This window comes from Dreissena polymorpha, chromosome 1, assembly GCF_020536995.1.
Source record: "Dreissena polymorpha isolate Duluth1 chromosome 1, UMN_Dpol_1.0, whole genome shotgun sequence".
Lineage (NCBI taxonomy): Eukaryota > Metazoa > Mollusca > Bivalvia > Myida > Dreissenidae > Dreissena > Dreissena polymorpha.
The window spans coordinates 54017513-54040468 of NC_068355.1; the positions used below are offsets into that span (position 1 = coordinate 54017513).

The window sequence follows — 22956 nt, forward strand, 5'->3', positions numbered from 1 at the left end:
GGTCAATTTGGCCGATTATTAAACTTGGCCTAGATGTTATTGCCTTACACATTTTCATGGAGTTTGGTGATGATATGTTGACAATTCCTCGAGTTATCGAGTGGAAACGAGAAAAAACAAACAATTTTACGATGATTCAAGGGCCGTAACTCAGGAGTGTTTGGGTCAATTTGGCAGATTATAGAACTTGTCCTAGATGTTATTGCCTTGCACATTTTCATGAATTTTGGTGAAGATCTGATGACAATTGCTTGACTTATTGAGTGGAAACTAATCTGGACGGACAGACAGACTAACTCACGGACGGTGCAATTTTAATATGCAAAACTTTAAATTCGGAAACATAATCTTTAAAGTAACATGCAGATTTTACACGTCATTAAAACTCATTACCCATAGTGTCCCTACCTCTGTGGCGTCTGCTTCACACAGCGCTATGAGGCTAGCGTTTAATGCATACATAATCTGTGACCTTGGCACATCTAAGTTGCACACATGAACGCACATGTCATTCCAGCTGACCTCATATGGGTAAAATGAGTTCAAGGTCATTCCGCAGTCAATATCTTTTCCAAGGTGACTGAGGATACTTAGGTTTCTATAATCAGCTGCAATCAGCTTAAAGTCGTAGCTGAAAAACATTTTATGGCATGCTTTAAATGATTGCCTAGATTACATCATATGCATGTGACATTATTTTATTGGCAAATTGTTAAGCCATGAAAATGCTAGGGCACTATATGATGTCTTATAAAAACATGCGTTACAAGTCAATAGCAAGTTTTGGTTCTGGTTCAACAGAGTTTGACAGTTTGATGTAAAAGGATTGTTTGTTAAAAATTTAACAAACCATTTAAACTGAAAAGTGGCCAAAAACTATCTAATATATTGAACACATTATTGTTTTTTTTCATCTAATATATATTAAAGTGGATACAATTTATCATGAGATACCTTTCAAACAGAGGTTGCTCAATACAGAAAAAAATTGGCCTTCTGGTCTCTTTGTGTGGTATTTTTGGCCCCTCATATAGCTGCAATGAATTACATATTGATTCAAATTAATATTTGATCAAACCCAATTTAGTTAAATATGTTGGACTAATATTTATTTTTTCTCAGTACAAAATGTTATTTTTTCCATAGAATATTACATACATACATAGAATATTACATGCATAAACACAAAGCTGTTGATATAGTAATAAGAACTTCATATACTTGCATTTCATAAACAGAGAATTTCATGTACAGCTAGCTATATGATGGTTGTGTAAATATAATTGTCATACATTCAGCATATATGATGGTTGTGTAAATATAATTGTCCTACATTCAGCATACATTCATCTACAATTCTATTTGTTTCACATATCAAGTGTTTTACAACAAAATAATTGTACCATACAAGGTGAATAAATGTTGAATAAACATGTACAAGTATGTATACCATTTATTTATTTTAAAGAGTTTACAAACACTTTTGTTATAAACATTATTCATATGATGTGTCATGATTTATAATGGCGTTATATGAGATGTCAGTAAATATTTGAACAAGGGACCAGACTCTTAATTCTTCATCTGATTTATTTGTTTGTTTCCATATTTCAAAAGTGTGTCATGGGAAAATATAATCAACTTGGTATATTAATATCAAACCCAAAAATTTAATACTTTTTATGGATCTGATCAGAATAACTTTACTGAATCTCTTCAATGCAGCCAAACCTTTATGGGACTATGAGTAAAGATACAGTCTTATAAGTCACAGAAATACTAAAATTATCACCGTTTGTTATGACTTCATGAAAATAAATGAACCCCTCTCTGTGAAAACTGGGCTTAATGCATGTGCGTAAAGTGTCAATAAGATAAGCCTGTGCAGTCAGCATACACAATTATTTTTATTTAGAAGAGGCTACCTTAAAACTAAAAATTCCATACAAGCAGAAAGTTGTGTCCTTAATTCGCCTAATCTAGGACAACACTTTACGCAAATGCACTAAGCCCTGTTTTACCAGAGCAAGGCTTAAAAGTAACCCTATGAACAGTTCAAGTCAAAAGATTTTCTGTTTGAAACCCACCTGTGACAGTTGAGACCAGCTGGTTTCAGTCAATGAGGCGGCTGTAAGAAGGTCTACGTTGTCGTACTTGTTGTGTGACGTCAGCTGTACAATACGATTAGGCGATGTCAGACGTACTGTGTCCAACAGCAATTGCCATCCCAGGCCTAACATCAAAAACAAAGGTGAAATATACGGGAAAGAAATCATTTATGTTTGTTTTCTTATTTTGTTTTACATCTAATTGTTTCAATTTCCGTAATTACTCTAAGTTTTCGGACAACCCCTTTTTGGCCAAAATAACTAGAGATTTGTCACAGACGTGATGAATACCACCACATGCTGCATTGACACAGAATATTTAGCATGTTGTCTTCACAAAAAACAGTGGACACCATGCTCAATGTTTGGAATGCACTAAGTAACCCCGTGACCTTGTTTTTGACCCGGCATGGCCCTTATTCCAACTTGGCCTTAAGATCATCTAGATAAAACTTCTGACCAAGTTTGGTGAAGATCGGATAAAAACTTCTTGAATTAGGGACAGACACCATGCTGAATTTTAAACAAGAGGGCCAAGATGGTCCTAGTTTGCTTACCTGAGAGGAGTCGGTTCATTCAATCTTTACCAAACGTCAAACTTTACCTAGATATTTTCCAGACAAACATCCTGGTCAAGTTTCATCATTATTGAACCAAAACTCTGGCATATGGAGTGTTTTTTGTAAGACTTGACCTGGTGACCTATATTTTGAGTTGACCCCCCCTTACCAACCATCAAACTTTGCTTACAAAAATAAATATTATGACCAAGAATCATAAAATCTGAAACAAAATTGTGACCTCTAGAGTGTTTACAAGGATTTTGTATAATATAATGAACATTTGGACAATCTAAGGGCAATAATTATGGCATTAATTATGTGATATATATAAAACCAATATTTGTACCAAGTTTCATGATGATTGGGCAAAAATTGTGACTTCTAGAGTGTTCACAAGCTTTTTTTACTATATAAATATAAGAAAACTGCCCCCCCCCCCCCGGCTGCCATGTTATTCAACTGACCGGAACCATTTTCGAACTCAACTCTCATATCAAGGAAACACGTGTTCTGACAAAAATTCATGAAAATTGGGCAAAAACTGTGACTTCTAGAATGTTCACATGTTTTCACTATATACAAATAGAGAAAAATGCCCCGCCCACTGGCGGCCATGTTTTTTCGATCCCGTCCGAGATATCAATAAAACCAATGTTTTGACCAACTTTCATGATGATTGGGCAAAAATTGTGACTTCTAGAGTGTTTACAAGGTTTCTATATAGCCAAATAAGGAAAACTGCCCTGCCCACTGGCAGCCATGTTCTTATACGGCCCGGAACCACTTTTGAACTCAACCAACATATCATTAAAGCAAACATTTTGACAAAGTTACATGAAGATTGGGCATGAAATGTGACTCAACTCTAATATCAAGGAAACAAATGTTCTGACCAAATTTCATGAAAATTTGGCAAAAAATGTGACTTCTAGAGTGTTCACATGTTTTCACTATATACATATAGAGAAAAATGCCCTGCCCCCTGGCGGCCATGTTTTTTCACCGATCTGGACCATTTTCAAACTTGTCCGAGATATCAATAAAACCAATGTTTTGACCAACTTTCATGATGATTGGGCAAAAATTGTGACTTCTAGAGTGTTTACAAGGTTTCTCTTTAGCCAAATAAGGAAAACTGCCCCACCCCCCGGCTGCCATGTTTTTCAACTGACCAGAATCATTTTCGAACTCAACTCTCATATCAAGGAAACAAATGTTCTAACCAAATTTCATGAAAACTGAGCCAAAAATGTGACTTCTAGAGTGTTCACATGTTTTCACTATATTCATTTAGAGAAAAATGCCCCGGCCATTGGCAGCCACGTTTTTTCACCAATCTGGACCATTTTCAAACTCGTCCGAGATATCAATAAAACCAATGTTTTGACCAGCTTTCATGATAATTGGGCAAAAATTGTGACTTCTAGAACGTTAACAATTAGGTTTCTCTATAGCCAAATAAGGAAAACTGCCCCCCCCCCCGGCAGCCATGTTATTAAACTGACTGGAACCATTTTCGAACTCAACTCTCATATCAAAGAAACAAATGTTCTGACCAAATTTCATGAAAATTGGGCAAAAAATGTGACTTCTAGAGTGTTCGCATGTTTTTTCTACATACATATAGCAAAAAATGCCCCACCCACTGGCGGCCATGTTTTTCACCGATCTGGACCGTTTTCAAACTCGTCTGAGATATCAATAAAACCAATGTTTTGACCAACTTTCATGATGATTGGGCAAAAATTGTGACTTCTAGAGTGTTTACAAGGTTTCTCTATAGCCAAATAAGGAAAACTGCCCCACCCCCCTGGCACTCACTGCCATGTTCTTCAACTGACCGGAACCATTTTCAAACTCAACTCCCATATCAAGGAAACAAATGTTCTGACCAAATTTCATGAAAATTGGACCAAAAATGTGACTTCTTGAGTGTTCACATGTTTTCACTATATACATATAGAGAAAAATGCCCCGCCCACTGGCAGCCATGTTTTTTTCAACGATCTGGACCATTTTCAAACTCGTCCGAGATATCAATAAAACCAATGTTTTGACCACCTGTCATGATGATTGGGCAAAAATTGTGACTTCTAGAGTGTTTACAAGGTTTCTCTATAGCCAAATAAGGAAAACTGCCCCGCCCACTGGCGGCCATGTTCTTATACGGACCGCAACCACTTTTGAACTCTCGACCAAAATATCATTAAGGCAAACATTTTGACAAAGGTACATGAAGATTGGGCATGAAATGTGACTTCTACAGTGTTTACAAGGTTGTTTTTTTTTTACCTAGTTTTCAAACCCAGCATGACCCAGTTTCGAGCTTGATCGAGATATCATTGCGACAAATCTTCTGACCAAGTTTTATGAAGATCGGACATGAAATGTGGCCTTTAGAGTGTTTACAAACCAAATGTGGACGACAGACGGAAGACGGACAAAGACCGGTCACAAAAGCTCACCTGAGCAATCAGGTGAGCTAAAAACGCACTAAGTGACCCCGTGATCTAGTTTTTGGCCCGGTATGGCCCATGTTCAAACTTGGCCAAGAGATCATCTGGATAAAACTTCTGACCTAGTTTGGTGACGATTTGATGAAAAGTACTTGAATTAGAGAGCCGGCAATATGCTGAATGTTTAAATCGCACTGAGTGACCCCATGACCTGCTTTTTGACCCGGCAAGGCCCATGTTGGAACATGCCTAGACATCATCTAGATACAAGTTCACACCAAGTTTGGTGAAGATAGGATGAAAACTACTTGAACAATCAAATTCGTTGAATTGATATCCCCCGCCTATATACTTCTGGACACAAAAGTGTTATATTTGACACTAAAAAAAGCATTTTTTTTAAGATACAAAAGGTCATAACTCTGTTATTATCAGATGGTGTACAATGCCATTTGGCGTGCATCATCCTATTATCCATATATATACTCATACCAAGTTTCAATGAAATCCGCAAAAGCACTTCCAAGATATGGCTCCGGACACAAAAGTGACGGACGGACGGACAGCTGGACGGACAGCGCCAAAACAATATCCCTCCGCCTCTGGCTGGGGATATATACTCATACCAAGTTTCAATGAAATCCGCCAACGCCCTTCCAAGATATGGCTCCGGACACAAAAGTGCCTATAGTAAAAAGCTTTTTTTCAAGATACAAAGGGCCATAACTCTGTTTTAAACAGATGGTATACAATGCCATTTGGCGTGCATCATCCTCTTATGCATATATATACTCATACCAAGTTTCAATGAAATCCGGCAAAGCACCGTCAAGATATGGCTCCGGACATAAAAGTGCCTATAGTAAAAAGCATTTTTCAAGATACAAAGGGCCATAACTCTGTTTTTAACAGATGGTGTACAATGCCATTTGGCGTGCATCATCCTCTTATGCATATATATACTAATACCAAGTTTCAATGAAATCCGCCAAAGCACTTTCAAGATATGGCTCCGGACACAAAAGAGCCTATAGTAAAAAGCATTTTTTCAAAATACAAAGGGCCATAACTCTGTTTTTAACAGATGGTGTACAATGCCATTTGGCGTGCATCATCCTCTTATGCATATATATACTCATAACAAGTTTCAATGAAATCCGCCAAAGCACTTCCAAGATATGGCTCCGGACACAAAAGTGCCGGACGGACGGACAGCCGGACGGACCGACAGACAACGCCAAAACAATATCCCTCCGCCTCTGGGGGGGGGGGGGGGGGGATAATTAGAGAGCGGACTCGGACCGACCAACCGACAGACAAGTTCACTCCTATATACCCCCCTAAATTTCGTTTGTGGGGGTATAATTATTTATCGTGACTCTGAATTTTTGGACATGCGCATTTTCGTCCATCATTTATGACTCTTAATTTTCTTACAGTATACTTTACAGCGCTATTTTACCAGATTTCGGCACTGTATTCGCTTATCTTGTGACACTGTGATCATGGGGTTTTGCATACAGATTATATAATTCATACAAGGGACAAAATTGTCACAAAACCAGGTTTTCAGTTGAAAAAAAGTCTGATAAAGGGAGACAATTAAAAATGTGTATTGTTAACCCCCGTGTGTAAAATTGACCTTTATTTCAAATAAAAAAAAAAGTCTGATAAAGAGAGACAACTCAAAATCAAGATGTTCATTGTAACTGATTGTTTATAGTAACATTTTTGTTTCAAAATCAATCTATTTTTTGTTGTGGTGACCTTGGCCTTGGAGATATTGACATAATTCTTTCACCCAAGACACCGTATAATAATGGTGAACAAATGTGCCAGATGACTTTAAAATCTGACAATGAACAACAAAGTTATGGCCCGGACAAGCTCATTTATGGCCAGTTTTGACCTTCAAACTCAAATTGTGACCTTGATCCTGGAGGTATAGACAAAAAAAATTCAAACGACACACCGTCTAGTGATGGTGAACAAATGTGCCAAATGATTTTAAAATCTGACAATGAACGACAAAGTTATGGCCCGGACAAGCTTGTTCCGCCCGCCAGCCAGCCCGCCCACATCGCCAATCTAATAACCAGATTTTTCCTTCGGAAAACCTGGTTAAAAAACCTGGGAGACGCATGCCTGAGGGCCATAACATTTGAGTAATTGGGAAGTAACCATGTATACCAGTAGAAAACAATCCCTTCAACCAACAGCATTTTAAATGATATCTTCAAATTTAAGGAAGCCATGTGTTTAATGTTTTTTACTTTTTTGTGCTGCATCATTTCAGGCAAGAGTAAGCAAAGCTGTGAAGATGTTTTTATTAAAAAAAAACAACACTCTTGTGCATTGATTTATTGCTTTTATTTCAATATAACTGTAATTTTCGGACATTTAATATTCGTCTCTACATTTTCGGACACCAGAAATTTTTGAATATTTTCCGTATCTAAATTTGCGGACACAAAAAAATTATATTTGTAAGTGTCCGAAAATTTTTAGTTATAACGGTATCATAATAAGGTTGTTCACTTCCCAACCATAAAAGTTGATTTCATGCTTACATAAGTAACACATTCAACCTAAATTGCTACAATTAAGAAAACTATTGTTTGGTTTATTTGTCAGTAGATTGATCCACTTCTGTCTTAGTATAATAATATGCAGGTTAATTTCAAGAAGGATTTTAATGTTACTGTAGATTATCTTTCAAAGCAACCCGATGACTAGCCCTGTACATGTTGTGTGTTGAAAGTGATTGTCCAGATGACTAGCCCTGTACATGTTATGAGTTTACAGTGATTGTCTGACCAGATGACTAGCCCTGTACATGTTATGTGTTTATAGTGATTGTCTGACCCGATGACTAGCCCTGTACATGTTATGAGTTAACAGTGATTGTCTGACCAGATGACTTGTCCTGTACATGTTGTGAGTTTACAGTGATTGTCCGACCAGATGACTAGCCATATACATGTTGTGAGTTGAATGTGATTGTCTGACAAGATGACTAGCCCTGTACATGTTGTGTGTTGACAGTGATTGTCTGACCAGATAACAAGCCCTGTACATGTTGTGTGTTGACAGTGATTGTCTGACCAGATGACTAACCCTGTACATGTTGTGTGTTGAAAGTGATTGTCTGACCAGATAACAAGCCCTGTACATGTTGTGTGTTGACAGTGATTGTCTGACCAAATAACAAGCCCTGTACATGTTGTGTGTTGACAGTGATTGTCTGACCAGATGACTAACCCTGTACATGTTGTGTGTTGAAAGTGATTGTCTGACCAGATAACAAGCCCTGTACATGTTGTGCGTTGAAAGCGATTGTCTGACCAGATAACAAGCCCTGTACATGTTGTGTGTTGAAAGTGATTGTCTGACCAGATAACAAGCCCTGTACATGTTGTGTGTTGAAAGCGATTGTCTGACCAGATAACAAGCCCTGTACATGTTGTGTGTTGAAAGCGATTGTCTGACCAGATAACAAGCCCTGTACATGTTGTGTGTTGAAAGTGATTGTCTGACCAGATAACAAGCCCTGTACATGTGTGTTGAAAGCGATTGTCTGACCAGATAACAAGCCCTGTACATGTTGTGTGTTGAAAGCGATTGTCTGACCAAATAACAAGCCCTGTACATGTTGTGTGTTGAAAGCGATTGTCTGACCAGATAACAAGCCCTGTACATGTTGTGTGTTGAAAGTGATTGTCTGACCAGATAACAAGCCCTGTACATGTTGTGTGTTGAAAGCGATTGTCTGACCAGATAACAAGCCCTGTACATGTTGTGTGTTGAAAGCGATTGTCTGACCAGATGACTAGCCCTGTACATGTTGTGTGTTGAAAGTGATTGTCTGACCAGATAACAAGCCCTGTACATGTTGTGTGTTGAAAGTGATTGTCTGACCAGATAACAAGCCCTGTACATGTTGTGTGTTGAAAGCAATTGTCTGACCAGATGACAAGCCCTGTACATGTGGTGTGTTGAAAGTGATTGTCTGACCAGATGACAAGCCCTGTACATGTTGTGTGTTGAAAGTGATTGTCTGACAAGATGACAAGCCCTGTACATGTTGTGTGTTGAAAGTGATTGTCTGACCAGATAACAAGCCCTGTACATGTTGTGTGTTGAAAGTGATTGTCTGACCAGATGACAAGCCCTGTACATGTTGTGCGTTGAAAGTGATTGTCTGACCAGATCACAAGCCCTGTACATGTTGTGCATTGAAAGTGATTGTCTGACCAGATAACAAGCCCTGTACATGTTGTTCATTGAAAGTGATTGTCTGACCAGATCACAAGCCCTGTACATGTTGTGCGTTGAAAGTGATTGTCTGACCAGATCACAAGCCCTGTACATGTTGTGCATTGAAAGTGATTGTCTGACCAGATGAAAAGCCCTGTACATGTTGTGCATTGAAATTGATTGTCTGACCAGATGACTAGCCCTGTACATGCTGTGTGTTGAAAGTGATTGTCTGACCAGATAACAAGCCCTGTACATGTTGTGTGTTGAAAGCGATTGTCTGACCAGATAACAAGCCCTGTACATGTTGGGTGTTGAAAGCGATTGTCTGACCAGATAACAAGCCCTGTACATGTTGTGTGTTGAAAGCGATTGTCTGACCAGATAACAAGCCCTGCACATGTTGTGCATTGAAATTGATTGTCTGACCAGATGACAAGCCCTGTACATGTTGTGTGTTGAAAGTGATTGTCTGACCAGATAACAAGCCCTGTACATGTTGTGTGTTGAAAGCGATTGTCTGACCAGATAACAAGCCCTGTACATGTTGTGTGTTGACAGCGATTGTCTCACCAGATAACTTGCCCTGCACATGTTGTGTGTTGACAGTGATTGTCTGACCAGATGACTAACCCTGTACATGTTGTGTGTTGAAAGTGATTGTCTGACCAGATAACAAGCCCAGTACATGTTGTGTGTTGAAAGTGATTGTCTGACCAAATAACAAGCCCTGTACATGTTGTGTGTTGAAAGCGATTGTCTGACCAGATAACAAGCCCTGTACATGTTGTGTGTTGAAAGTGATTGTCTGACCAAATAACAAGCCCTGTACATGTTGTGTGTTGAAAGCGATTGTCTGACCAGATAACAAGCCCTGTACATGTTGTGTGTTGACAGTGATTGTCTGACCAGATAACAAGCCCTGTACATGTTGTGTGTTGAAAGCGATTGTCTGACCAAATAACAAGCCCTGTACATGTTGTGTGTTGAAAGTGATTGTCTGACCAGATGACAAGCCCTGTACATGTTGTGTGTTGACAGTGATTGTCTGACCAGATGACTAACCCTGTACATGTTGTGTGTTGAAAGTGATTGTCTGACCAGATAACAAGCCCTGTACATGTTGTGTGTTGAAAGCGATTGCCTGACCATATAACAAGCCCTGTACATGTTGTGTGTTGAAAGCGATTGCCTGACCATATAACAAGCCCTGTACATGTTGTGTGTTGAAAGTGATTGTCTGACCATATAACAAGCCCTGTACATGTTGTGTGTTGAAAGTGATTGTCTGACCAGATGACAAGCCCTGTACATGTTGTGTGTTGAAAGCGATTGCCTGACCATATAACAAGCCCTGTACATGTTGTGTGTTGAAAGTGATTGTCTGACCAGATAACAAGCCCTGTACATGTTGTGTGTTAAAGTGATTGTCTGACCAGATGACAAGCCCTGTACATGTTGTGTGTTGAAAGTGATTGTCTGACCAGATAGCAAGCCCTGTACATGTTGTGTGTTGAAAGTGATTGTCTGACCAGATGACAAGCCCTGTACATGTTGTGTGTTAAAGTGATTGTCTGACAAGATGACTAGCTCTGTACATGCTGTGCCTTGAAATTGATTGTCTGTTTTACAGATGACCAGTCCATGTACATGTGGTGTGTTGAAAGTGATTTTCTGTTTTACAATAGTATGAGCCAGTGTTGACTTACATTTGAAATTTAAAAATGAAAAAAAAAGTTCTTATTTTGTTATAAACAGTTTTCAGATAGCAATGGGTACCAATATTGAAACACATCCTTCATACGAGTTACAGTAAAATCAGTTACATTTAAAGGGGCCTTTTCACAGATTTTGGCATGTATTGAAGTTTGTCATTAAATGTTTTATATTGATAAATGTATACATTGGATCTAAAAGCTCCAGTAAAAAATCAAGAATAAAATTAAGAAAACAAAACAAAACAGTAACCCAAATCAGGGCTTGAACCACTGACCCCTGGAGACCTGGAGTAAAAGTCTACCACATAGACCACTCGGCCATCCGTGCTTAAACAATGAATGATGTATTTTATACTTTATATAAGCAATCCTCGTAGTTTCACAAAATATAACGACAACACCAGAACTCTCCAATTTGCAAATGATGCAATTGTTTCGCGTTGCAACGCTTTATAATTTTCAGATTTTTAAAACGTCAAAAGATGCATATAATGGCTGTTTTTGAGCATAGTAAATGTTCAGTATTACTGTTTCTTCACACATATCGTAACTAAAACGAAAATTTGCGAATCTGAAACAACTTTTTCTAATTTTGTCAATTTACCAAAACATGAAAAGGCCCTTTTAATTGGTAGAATAATGAATATGACACAAAACCATATTGGTTTCATGCAGATATTGCTGTTTCTTTTTTTTCACAAAGGATCCTATGAGACGAAAAATACTTGTACTCATGAAAACATACCATACACTCGACTGTTTCCTATTCTACCCAACAAAAGAGACTGACCTTTCATCCATCCCATGGTGTTGACCACAAGGGCCCCAGGCCGCTCCCTATACTTCTCCATGCACATTGCAAGGTAACACAGGTACTGGTCCGGGTTATCCTTCGGGCTCAAACCACCATAGTAGTAAGCACTGCAATATCATTCAGATGTCATGTCACTTTCTGTCCTAATAATAAACTAAATACAGGATACACAAACATTTACTTTTTTGACACAAACAAAAGAAAATGGTAAAATATTCAGTACCAAATTCATCTTTTATCATTAGTTACCTTATACAAAATATTTATAGTAAACTTTATCATTAGTAACCTTATACAAAATAAAAATAGTAACCTTATACAAAATAAATAAACATTCATATTCCCTCACTTAAGATGTCTAGAGTTACTATTAATACCAATACTTTTCTTTACACTTAAAATTATGTCACTATGTACACTATGATGTATAAACAAATAATTGCTCTTTAGTATTAAATGAATTTATTTTTAAACAAGACAATTGCCAAGCAATATATGTCCCCTACCAGCTCCACCTTTGTAAAAAATTTCCACCATTGTCAGAATTTTTATAAATTTTTATTTGTTGCCATAACTACCAGAATTTTTTATGTAGGAACAAAACGAAATGACGTGCATAATGTCCATATTGCCATCTATCCATGGATCAAGTATGAAAAAATTTGAAGAACTTTTCAAGTTATCGCAGGATCCAGAAAAGTGTGACAGACTCACAGAGCGCAAACCATAAGTCCCCTCCGGTGAAACCAGTAGGGGACAAAAAGAGGAAAACTCATGGTTGCGTTGCCAACCGCTAACAACGTCTTAAGGCTTCAGATATATCTTTGCATTGTGTTTTAACAGCTGAACTAAATTTAAGTGTATGTTACAAGTATTTTACCTACCATACTGGTTCTGTCTGATGGCAGAATGGTGGACCTGTAATTTTTATTTAAAAAAAACAAAAACATCGTTATACTGTATAAATTAAATGATTTTTATTAATAAATTCATGGATGTGAAGATGGTGAACAAAAAAGAGGGCAATGATGCCCTAAGGCACTCTACTGAGTTCATGGTACAACAAGTCTTAAAGCACTTGACCTAATGACCTAGTTTTTTACTACATAATACTCATTACAACAAGTCTTAAAGCACTTGACCTAATGACCTAGTTTTTTACTTAATAATACCCAGTACAACAAGTCTTAAAGCATTGACCTAATGACCTAGTTTTTTACTACATAATACCCAGTACAATAAGTCTTAAAGCACTTGACCAAATGACCTAGTTTTTTTACTTCATAATACCCAGTACAATAAGTCTTAAAGCACTTGAACTAATGACCTAGCTTTTTTACAACATAACACTCAGTACAAGTCTTAAAGCAATTGACCAAATGACCTAGTTTTTTTACTACAATAATACCCAGTTCTAAACATGGAGCATTTATTGGCATTACAAACATTAAAGCTTAGTTTCATTGTTATCAGGTAAGAAATGAAGCATTGAAAGTGTGTATGAGTTGTGTCTAAGATTTGACACAGTGACCAAGTTTCTAACCCATTTTGATTCAGATTAGAACTTGCTCTAGACATAGTTAAGATAAACCTTCAGACCAAGTTTCATCAATACTTATTCATAAATTTGGCTTCTAGTGATTCAATTTTGACCAATACATCATTAAAATGACAATCTGCATGTTTTATTAAGATGAAGTAATAAATGTGTGATTAACCATTTTTTCTTATATTTGGTCTTATGACCCAGTTTTTTTACCACACATGACTCAAATTCAAACATGGCTAAGATATTCTCAAGGTTAATATTCTGACCAATTTTCAGTTTAATATTCTGACCAAGTTTCATTAAGATTTATCAAAAACTAGAGCCCCATGACCAAGTTTCATTAAGATTTATCAAAAACTATAGCCCCATGTTGTAACTATTCAAAAGTTGATGACAAGCAAACTAATACCTATCACAGACTGATCAGTCTGACACTTTTTGCTCCAATGAGCTTAAAAATAACACCATATTAAAAAAATGTAATAATCTTAATAATATTGACTAAGAAATTGTAACTCTGCACAAAGCTAAGGATAGAGAAAATTAAGGTGTGCTTACACTTATTTGTGAAGACTTACCTGTTTTTCTAGTTTTAACTTCACTTGACCAAGATTCAGATTTGGTCTAGATATTGTTAAGATAAACATTCTGACCAACTTTCTTCAAGATTGAGTTATAAATGTAGATTTATAATTTCTGTGACCTAGTTATGGTAGCACCTTATTCAGTTTAAAAACTCATAGAAATTGTCAATATAAAATTCTGACATAAATTTATTTAGATTGAGTCATATGTGTGGCTTCTAGGTGGTAACATGTTTTTTTTCTAAGATTTGACATTTGATCACAATAGCTCACATTGGTAAGCTAAACAAAAAACTACCTGAATAAGGGGGTGTTAGTTAACTATTTTAAAATATAAATTTTCATTTTCAAGCAACATTTTTCAAGACGACCAAGATAATAAACAGAAGACGTTACCAGCAACAGGGGACTGTACTCTGACAAGAGAGACAACGCCTGATGGGGTGAACTCTGTCTGTCCTACGTCACACTCCAAGTAGTACACACTCTCGCATCTGTCCGTGAAAATTGAAGAATTAAAGTTATCAATGTCTGTTATCTTTTTATGAACAATGCATTACTATATATAAAGATGTAAATCGTTCCATATTAAACCTTTTTTCATACATATTCAAAAGTTAGTTGTTTTGTAACATTCTTGAAATGTGAAATTGTATGTGTTGTATTTGAATTTAGTAGAGCAACTGTATTTGTACATGAACATGAACTACCATACTCATAGCATTCCCTGTACATAACATGCATTATATGTAATACTCTATGTTAAGAATCAAATTTTGCGCAGACATAAAAAAGATAATTGTATTGGGTATAATGTTCATGATCTGTAGTAGCAGTGTACAGATAGTCATTGAAGGGAATAACTCTTGAGGATCAGACAAGAACAGCCTGACCAGTGTCCCTTAGGAAGGGACACTGAACATTTAATTCCACCTAAATATAAATGCATGGATAGAGTAAAGATTTAAAAAAAAAACACATGAAATGAAGTTTACAAAATACTAAGCTCATAGTTTCACAATAGTTTACATAGATAAATGTGTTTACAAAATACTGAAATAAGTATTAGTACTGAACAATTTCACTCAGTCATAAATTCCTTTTTGTATAAAATATTGGACAGCTTATAATGTAATGACTATCTGAGGACATTTATTTTATTAATGTTTGTTTACATGTGCTTATTTTTTATGACAAGAGCTTTGACACAATGATACAGCCTATAGACGTATCCGGGACGCGCCAGCTTTTGGAAATAATATTCCCTGGCATACACAAAGCTTACCTATTTAAAATCTTTTTTATGCCATGTACCATATTGACCATTATTGTTTTAAAGAAGCTACAATTAGTGGATAAATTGGCAGAGTGGAAAGTGTTACTAAGAGCAAAGTGGGTGTTTCCAAAATCTTGGGCAATGTGGGAAAAGAATGTATGAAAAAGACACTGACCACTACGAATAAATATATAAAAAGACTGCCATAAATAGGTCTAATATATACTTGATTATATTTTATTCTACCACAACACGTGACTTGTTTTCTATATACAAAGAAGGAAAACTACTGTTGGTTATTACCCCAAAATACCAACTGTTGTTTAAAGTGACGTCACTTTGATTGTCCGCGCACTATTTATGAATGAAGACGACGTCATTTGATTTCATTTGTTGTGGTGACATCACGTTTTCGCGGAAAAAGGGAGGATGTTCGGCTAATATAATTCTTATTTATAAACTTTAAATCGCGGATAACTTATTAATGAAATCGTGTTAGAATCGAAATAATCAACGGGTAACCGTTGGTTATTGCGGTAATAACCAACGGTATGTCGTTCCGATGCTTGTTATCAAACCACTCGGGCTACGCCCTCGTGGTTTAATTCCTACGCATCGTAACTCCATACCGTTGGTTATTACCACAATAACCAACGGTTACCCGTCGATTATTTCTTAAATAAATATTCTGTTAGGAAGTAATTAAACTGATTAAATATGTGCACACAAAAACAATTCAAACTTGTTTCTTATTCAAATAGTGTTCACAAGTATCAAAATAATGTTGGCAAGCTATAAATACATGTGTGCAATTATATAATGAAAAGGACACCATACATACACATTCAGAGCTGTGTTGATAAGGAGCCTGTTAGTTGTAGACTTGCCCGAGTTCTTTCCACCACATACAGCAATGACTGGACATGCTGTAATAAATGCACTTATGCTAATTATAAATGGTAATACTAGCTAAATTGAGATTCCTTCCATTAACAATAAATTGAGTTTTTTTTTCTTTATTCATTTACTTGTGCATCCATTTTCATTAAAATTGCAAGTTCATTTGTATTTAAATTGCAATATATTTATTGATAAATTCTTTCCTGTGAATAAAATTTAAATTTCACTCATGTTATTGTTTTATTGTAGTTATAAGGGAAATATTTTTATTGAAAACTATTTCCTTTAAATTTTGGCAAAATGTTTAAGTACATTTGTTTATCATTTTGCCTCTTAAGTTTGTTGTAATTTATTATATGCTTATTTGTATCATTATTCATTGAAATTGTGTAAAGACATAATAAAATTAAAGCAAGAAGGCAACATTAGCCTAATAAAGACTTACAGACGGACGGATGGCCAGACAGACGAATGGACGGACGCACAGATTACTCCGATCACACTTATTTTGTTTCAATATATTGTTTTGTAGAAAACAAGCTTCTAAAAGTATATAGAATTTGTTTTCCCATGCTTTCCCCCACATTATTAGACAATATTTTACATTATTAGACAATATTTTAGTCATAAGCAACAGTCAGTACTTAACCAACTAGCTCAGACTTCCAAAAGCTCAAAAAAAGAATCAGACATTCGGTTTGACAACCTGCAAAAACTTGCCCGACCAAAATTACATTTTGCCATACCAATAAAATCAAACAAATATATTAATTTTAAATGAAGCGCATCTTCATGATCTCTTAAAGGGGCCTTTTCACAGATTTTGGCATGTTTTGAAGTTTGTCATTAAATGATTTATATTGATAAATGTTAACATTGGATATAAAAAGCTCAAGTAAAAAAATCAAGAATAAAATAAAAAAAAAAAAGGTAACCCTCAGCAGGGCTCGAACCACTGACTCCTGGAGTCCTGGAGTAAAAAGTCTCCCACTGAGACCACTAGGCCATCCTTCCCGATACAATTATAGGTGTATTTCATACTTCATATAACCAATCCTCGTAGTTTCACAAAATATAATGACAACAACAGAACTCTCCAAATTATTAATTCGTTTCGCGTTGCAACGCTTTATAATTTCCGGGTTTTTAAATCGTCAAAAGATGCATATAATGGCTATTTTAGAGCATGGTAAATGTTCAGTATTACTGTTTCCTTGCAAATATACAAAATGTAATAACTAAAACGAAAATTTGAGAATCTGAAACAACTTTTTAATTTTTTACCCAAACATGAAAAGGCCCCTTTAAAGAACTGGTATGTTTTGTTACTATTTACATCTACCTATATTGGACATAAAGATCTTGTCACGGTTGACACATGCAAACAAAGGATATTGAAGTTCAGTTTCATTTATTTAGAAAATGAACAAAAAAAACATGTTAGAGCATGAAAAAAAGCTGATCTGTATTTAATTGCTTCCATACAAGTTTGCTTTATAGTGCAATTTATTAGATGAAATCATGGGCACCACATCTTTTTAGCGATGAATTAATAAATGAGCCAATGCTACTTCCGAGGAGGCGCTAAGGACTGGATATTTTGAAATTTCAAGGATAATTCTGCAAGGTGGAAAGATTTTATATGTTTTTTCAACAAATTTCTCTTTTTTTTTGAATCCTGCAATATAGTGCAATTAAGTGAAGATTAATTCATCCACAAATGTAAAGAAACATACAATCACAATCCATTTGGAAACGTGGGGACCTTTATAAGATGTGCAATAGTGGAGTTTTTGAAAGCAAATTGATGTTTTTTGCCTGTGTGACGATAAAATGTCCGCCAGATTGATATGCTAATGCCATCAAACAATTTAGCTAAACAAATACTAGTTGCTTCATGCACAAACATGTTGGACTCTTGAGGATCTAATAGATAATTGTGTATTTTTCCAAAAGAGATGGAGCCAATGCCGAGGAGGTGGCGCTAAGGACAGGAGGAGGCGCCATGAATGAACTATATATGGATCAGCAAAAGATTACATTTGATAGATAATGTTCCTTTTTCACATTTCTTTTTATTTTTCAACGTATATACGTAAACCCAAATTAGTACAGAACATATACTCATTCTATAAACAATAAACCGTCGTAGACAGGTGATGCTCCCCAAAGTTTTTTTTTGTCACAATATTGCACTATATATTCACATAAAAGGAAACGTCTTGAATGGCATAACTTTGGACAAAATAATACGATGGATGGTTTAGCAACTTAAAAATTTCAAAGGGCAATAACTCTCTAAATAAATCATCAAACCAGAACCCACAAATAACATGCGCATCTCCTCAAGGTAGTTAAGCTTCTCATAAAGCTTCATTGAATTCCAGTCAGTAGTTGGGGAGAAATAGCCCGGACAAGAATTACACTATATGTACAGTATATAGAAAATTTCAAAGGGCCATAACTCTGTGAAAAATCATCCGACCATAACCGGCTGATAATATGCACATCTCCTGTTGGTAGTGAAGCTTCCCATAAAGTTTCATTGAATTCCCGCAATAAGTTGCTGAGAAATAGCTCGGACAAGAATTGCACTATATGTACAATGGAAGATTTAAAAGGGCCATAACTCTGTGAAAAATCATCCGAAGAAAACCGGCTGATAATATGCACATCTCCTCTTGGTAGTGAAGCTTCCCATAAAGTTTCATTGAATTCCAGTCATTAGTTGCTGAGAAATAGCCCAGACAAGAATTAATTATATGTACAGTTAATGGAAAGTTTCAAAGGGCCATAACTCTGTGAAAAATCATCCGACCAGAACTGGCTGATAATATGCACATCTCCTTTTGGAAGTGAAGCTTCCCATAAAGTTTCATTGAATTCCGGTCATTAGTTGCTGAGAAATAGCCCGGACAAGAATTGCACTATATGTACAGTTAATGGAAAATTTCAAAGGGCTATAACTCTGTGAAAAATCATCCGACCAGAACCGGCTGACAATATGCACATCTCCTCTTGGTAATGAAGCTTCCCATAAAGTTAAATTGAATTCCGGTCATTAATTGCTGAGAAATAGCCCGGACAAAAATTGTGCACGGATGGACGCACAGACAGACGAAGCGGCGACTATATGCTCCCCCCAAAAATTTCGGGGGAGCATAAAAAACAAGATGTAAATATCTTAGTTACCAACTCAATTAAGATGACGGCAACCTGAATAAGACTATTGCCAAGCAATAACAGTCCCCTACCTCTCCATATTGCCATTTGTCCATGTTTCAAGTTTCATGAAAAAATATGAAGAACTTTTAAAGTTAGCACAGGATCCACCATTTTCAGCAATATTTCTAGTCTATTTGTTGCCATAGCAACCAGAATTCTTGACGTAGGAACAAAATGAAATGACGTGCATAATGTCCATATTGCCATCTGTCCATGTATCAAGTTTCATGAAACAAGGGCTGTTTGTAAAACATGCATGCCCCCCATATGGGCTGTCAGTTGTAGTGGCAGCCATTGTGTGAATACGTTTTTTGTCACTGTGACCTTGACCTTTGACTTAGTGACCTGAAAATCAATAGGGGTCATCTGCCAGTTATGATCAATGTACCTATAAAGTTTCATGATCCTAGGCCTAATTATTCTAGAGTTATCATCAGGAAACCATTTTACTGTTTCGAGTCACTGTGACCTTTGACCTAGTGACCTGAAAATTTATAGGGGTCATCTGCCAGTCATGATCAATGTTCCTATGAAGTTTCATGATCCTAGGCGTAAGCATTCTTGAGTTATAATCCGGAAACCATTTTACTATTTCGAGTCACTGTGACATTGACCTTTAACCTAGTGACCTGAAAATCAATAGGGGTCATCTGCCAGTCATTATCAATGTACCTATGAAGTTTCATGATCCTAGGCCTAAGCATTCTTTGAGTTATCATCCGGAAACTGTTTTATTGTTTCGAGTCACTGTGACCTTGACCTTTGACCTAGTGACCTGAAAATCAATAGGGGTCATCTGCCAGTCATGATCAATGTACCTATGAAGTTTCATGATCCTAGGCCTAAGCATTCTTGAGTTATCATCCGGAAACTATTATACTATTGTGAGTCACTGTGACCTTGACCTTTGACCTAGTGACCTGAAAATCAATAGGGGTCATCTGCCAGTCATGACCAATGTACCTATGAAGTTTCATGATCCTAGGCCTAAGTGTTCTCAAGTTATCATCCGGAAACCATCTGGTGGACGGACAGACCGACCGACGGACCGACATATGCAAAACAATATACCCCCTATTCTTCGAAGGGGGGCATAAAATTATGAAGAACTTTTAAAGTTATCGCAGGATCCAGAAAAGTCAGACAGACTGACACACAAGGCGCAAATCATATAGTCCCCGGTAGGGGACTAAATAAACATATTGTAGATATAAATTTGATCCAAAATATGTAAAACTAAATAAATCTACTAAAACAATCCTAAACTTTCTAAAAATATTTTTTGTACAACAAATTTTTTTATACAGTAACTTGATAATTCATGAAATAATCAAAAGATGTTACTTGAAACAATGAGATGTGTCCCATTACCCAAATGCTTAATTCACTAAAAGGCAAAGGTGAACCAATCTTATTTAGGCTAAAATATAACGTTTGTCCCCACTTATTTCTCCAAAAAATTAGGAAAGATCTTTCTTTAATCATTAACTTTTTTTTATTATACTCAAGTTACTTTCCAGTTTTATAGCATATTCAATGACGGAAATCATCAAAATCATTGTGCAACACAACACAGTCATGTTTCTTCATAATAATGTAAACTTTACTTGTTCAATTATCTTTCATCCTTCAATTAGAAGAATAGAGTGAATATTCAACCTGGAATACCACTTACAAAACATAAGGGCAGTAACAAAAATTTAAACAGCTGAAATAGTGCATTGGCACCACCTCCTGTCATTAGCCCCACCTCCTTGGCATTGGCTCAATTTCTTTTGGAAAAATACAAAATTATCTATTAGACCAACTAGTGGCCAATGTTTTTTGTGCATGCAACAACTTGTATATGTTCAAAGCAATGGTTTGATGTTGTTGGCGTTTTCATTGGATGGATATTTGCTAGTCACACAGACCAAAAACTTGATATGCTTTCAAAAACGCCACCATTACACCACTCATAAAGGTCCTCACGTTTGCAAATGGGTTGTAATTGTGTGTTTCTGTACATGTGTGGATGAAGTAATCTTTGCTGAATCAATTGTCCGATTAAATTTTTTTTTTATTGAAAAACAAATAAAAATTACACATCCTGTAGAATTATGTGTGAATTTTCAAAATATCCGGTCCTTAGCGCCATCCCAGAAGCATTGGCTCATTTATATATGCATCGAAAAAAAGAGGTTTTGCCTGTGATTAACAACAGTGAATAAGCTGTCTAGCTGTTGGGACAGATTCTTTGTTAATAAATATTAGACCAACTCAAAATGTGTCCTCCCTGTCTGTTGGACCAAAGGTTTTAGAAACGTCTGCTCACATTGTTTCCTTGGTAAACTAGTTCACCAGTACTAAGTGCACATATGTATGCCTGCAATAACTGACAACTACTCCACATAAAACAGATAATGGTGAGGAATGGACATACACATTCAGGGCTTTTTTCCTTCTGTGAGAATGACCGTTTTTCACAATTTCGGGAAATTAGCGACTCAAATTTTCACAATTTCAAGAAGTTCTGGACTCAAATTTTCACAATTTCAAGAAGTTTGTGACTCAAATGTTCACAATTTTGAACAGTTTGCAACTCATTTTTTCCAAAATGAGGGGGGGGGGGGGGGGGCCATGCCGCTTCACAAAATGACCTTGACCTTTAACCACTCAAAATGTGCAGCTCCATGAGATACACATGCCTGCCAAATATCGAGTTGCTATCTTCAATATTGCAAAATTTGACCTTGACCTTGAAGGATGACCTTGACCTTTCACCACTCAAAATGTGCAGCTCCATGAGATACGCATGCATGCCAAATATCCAGATGCTATCTTCAATATTGCAAAATTTGACCTTTGACCTTAAAGGATGACCTTGACCCTTCACCACTCAAAATGTGCAGCTCCATGAGATATGCAGGAATGCTAAATATTGAGTTGCTATTTTCAATATTGCAATATTTGACCTTTGACCTTGACCTTTCACCACTTAAAATGTGCAGCTCCATGAGATACACATGCATGCCAAATATCAATTTGCTATCTTCAATATTGCAAAAGTTATGGGCAATGTTAAAGTTTTTCGGACGGACGGACGGCCAGACTGACTGAGGAACAGACAGATGGACGGACTGACGGACAGTTAAAAAACTATATGCCACCCTTCGGGGGCTTAAAAAAGTTATGGTGAATGTTAGTTTTCGGACGGACGGATGCCATATATTTGACCTTTGACCTTGAAGGATGACCTTGACCTTTCACCTTTCAAAATGTGCAGCTCCATGAGATACACATGCATGCCAAATATCAAGTTGCTATCTTCAATCAGGGTTTTTTATCTGATTTGGGGAAAGGGCCTGGCCTTTTTTGAGGGGAAAAAAAAATCGCGCGAAATGCCGGATTTTGGGGAAAAAAATCACGTGAAACGCCAGATTTTTGGGAAAATAAGGAAAGTCTTAAATAATCAATTTTACATATTTTGCTGTTTTTAAAACAAATTCAAGGCAACAGATAATTTG

At 36.4% G+C, this 22956-nt stretch overlaps 1 protein-coding gene across 1 annotated transcript in view; it reads right to left on the reverse strand.

The window, feature by feature from the left end:
* Nucleotides 1-22956, reverse strand: part of LOC127881369 (polynucleotide 5'-hydroxyl-kinase NOL9-like) — a 34714-nt gene that overhangs the window by 4369 nt on the left and 7389 nt on the right. The window contains exons 3-9 of the mRNA XM_052429158.1: nucleotides 16167-16251; nucleotides 14446-14543; nucleotides 12801-12834; nucleotides 11893-12023; nucleotides 2088-2233; nucleotides 955-1034; nucleotides 409-631 (exon numbers count right to left, since the gene is read on the reverse strand). Of these exons, the coding sequence (XP_052285118.1) occupies nucleotides 409-631; nucleotides 955-1034; nucleotides 2088-2233; nucleotides 11893-12023; nucleotides 12801-12834; nucleotides 14446-14543; nucleotides 16167-16251 (797 nt within the window). The remainder of the gene's footprint in view (nucleotides 1-408; nucleotides 632-954; nucleotides 1035-2087; nucleotides 2234-11892; nucleotides 12024-12800; nucleotides 12835-14445; nucleotides 14544-16166; nucleotides 16252-22956) is intronic.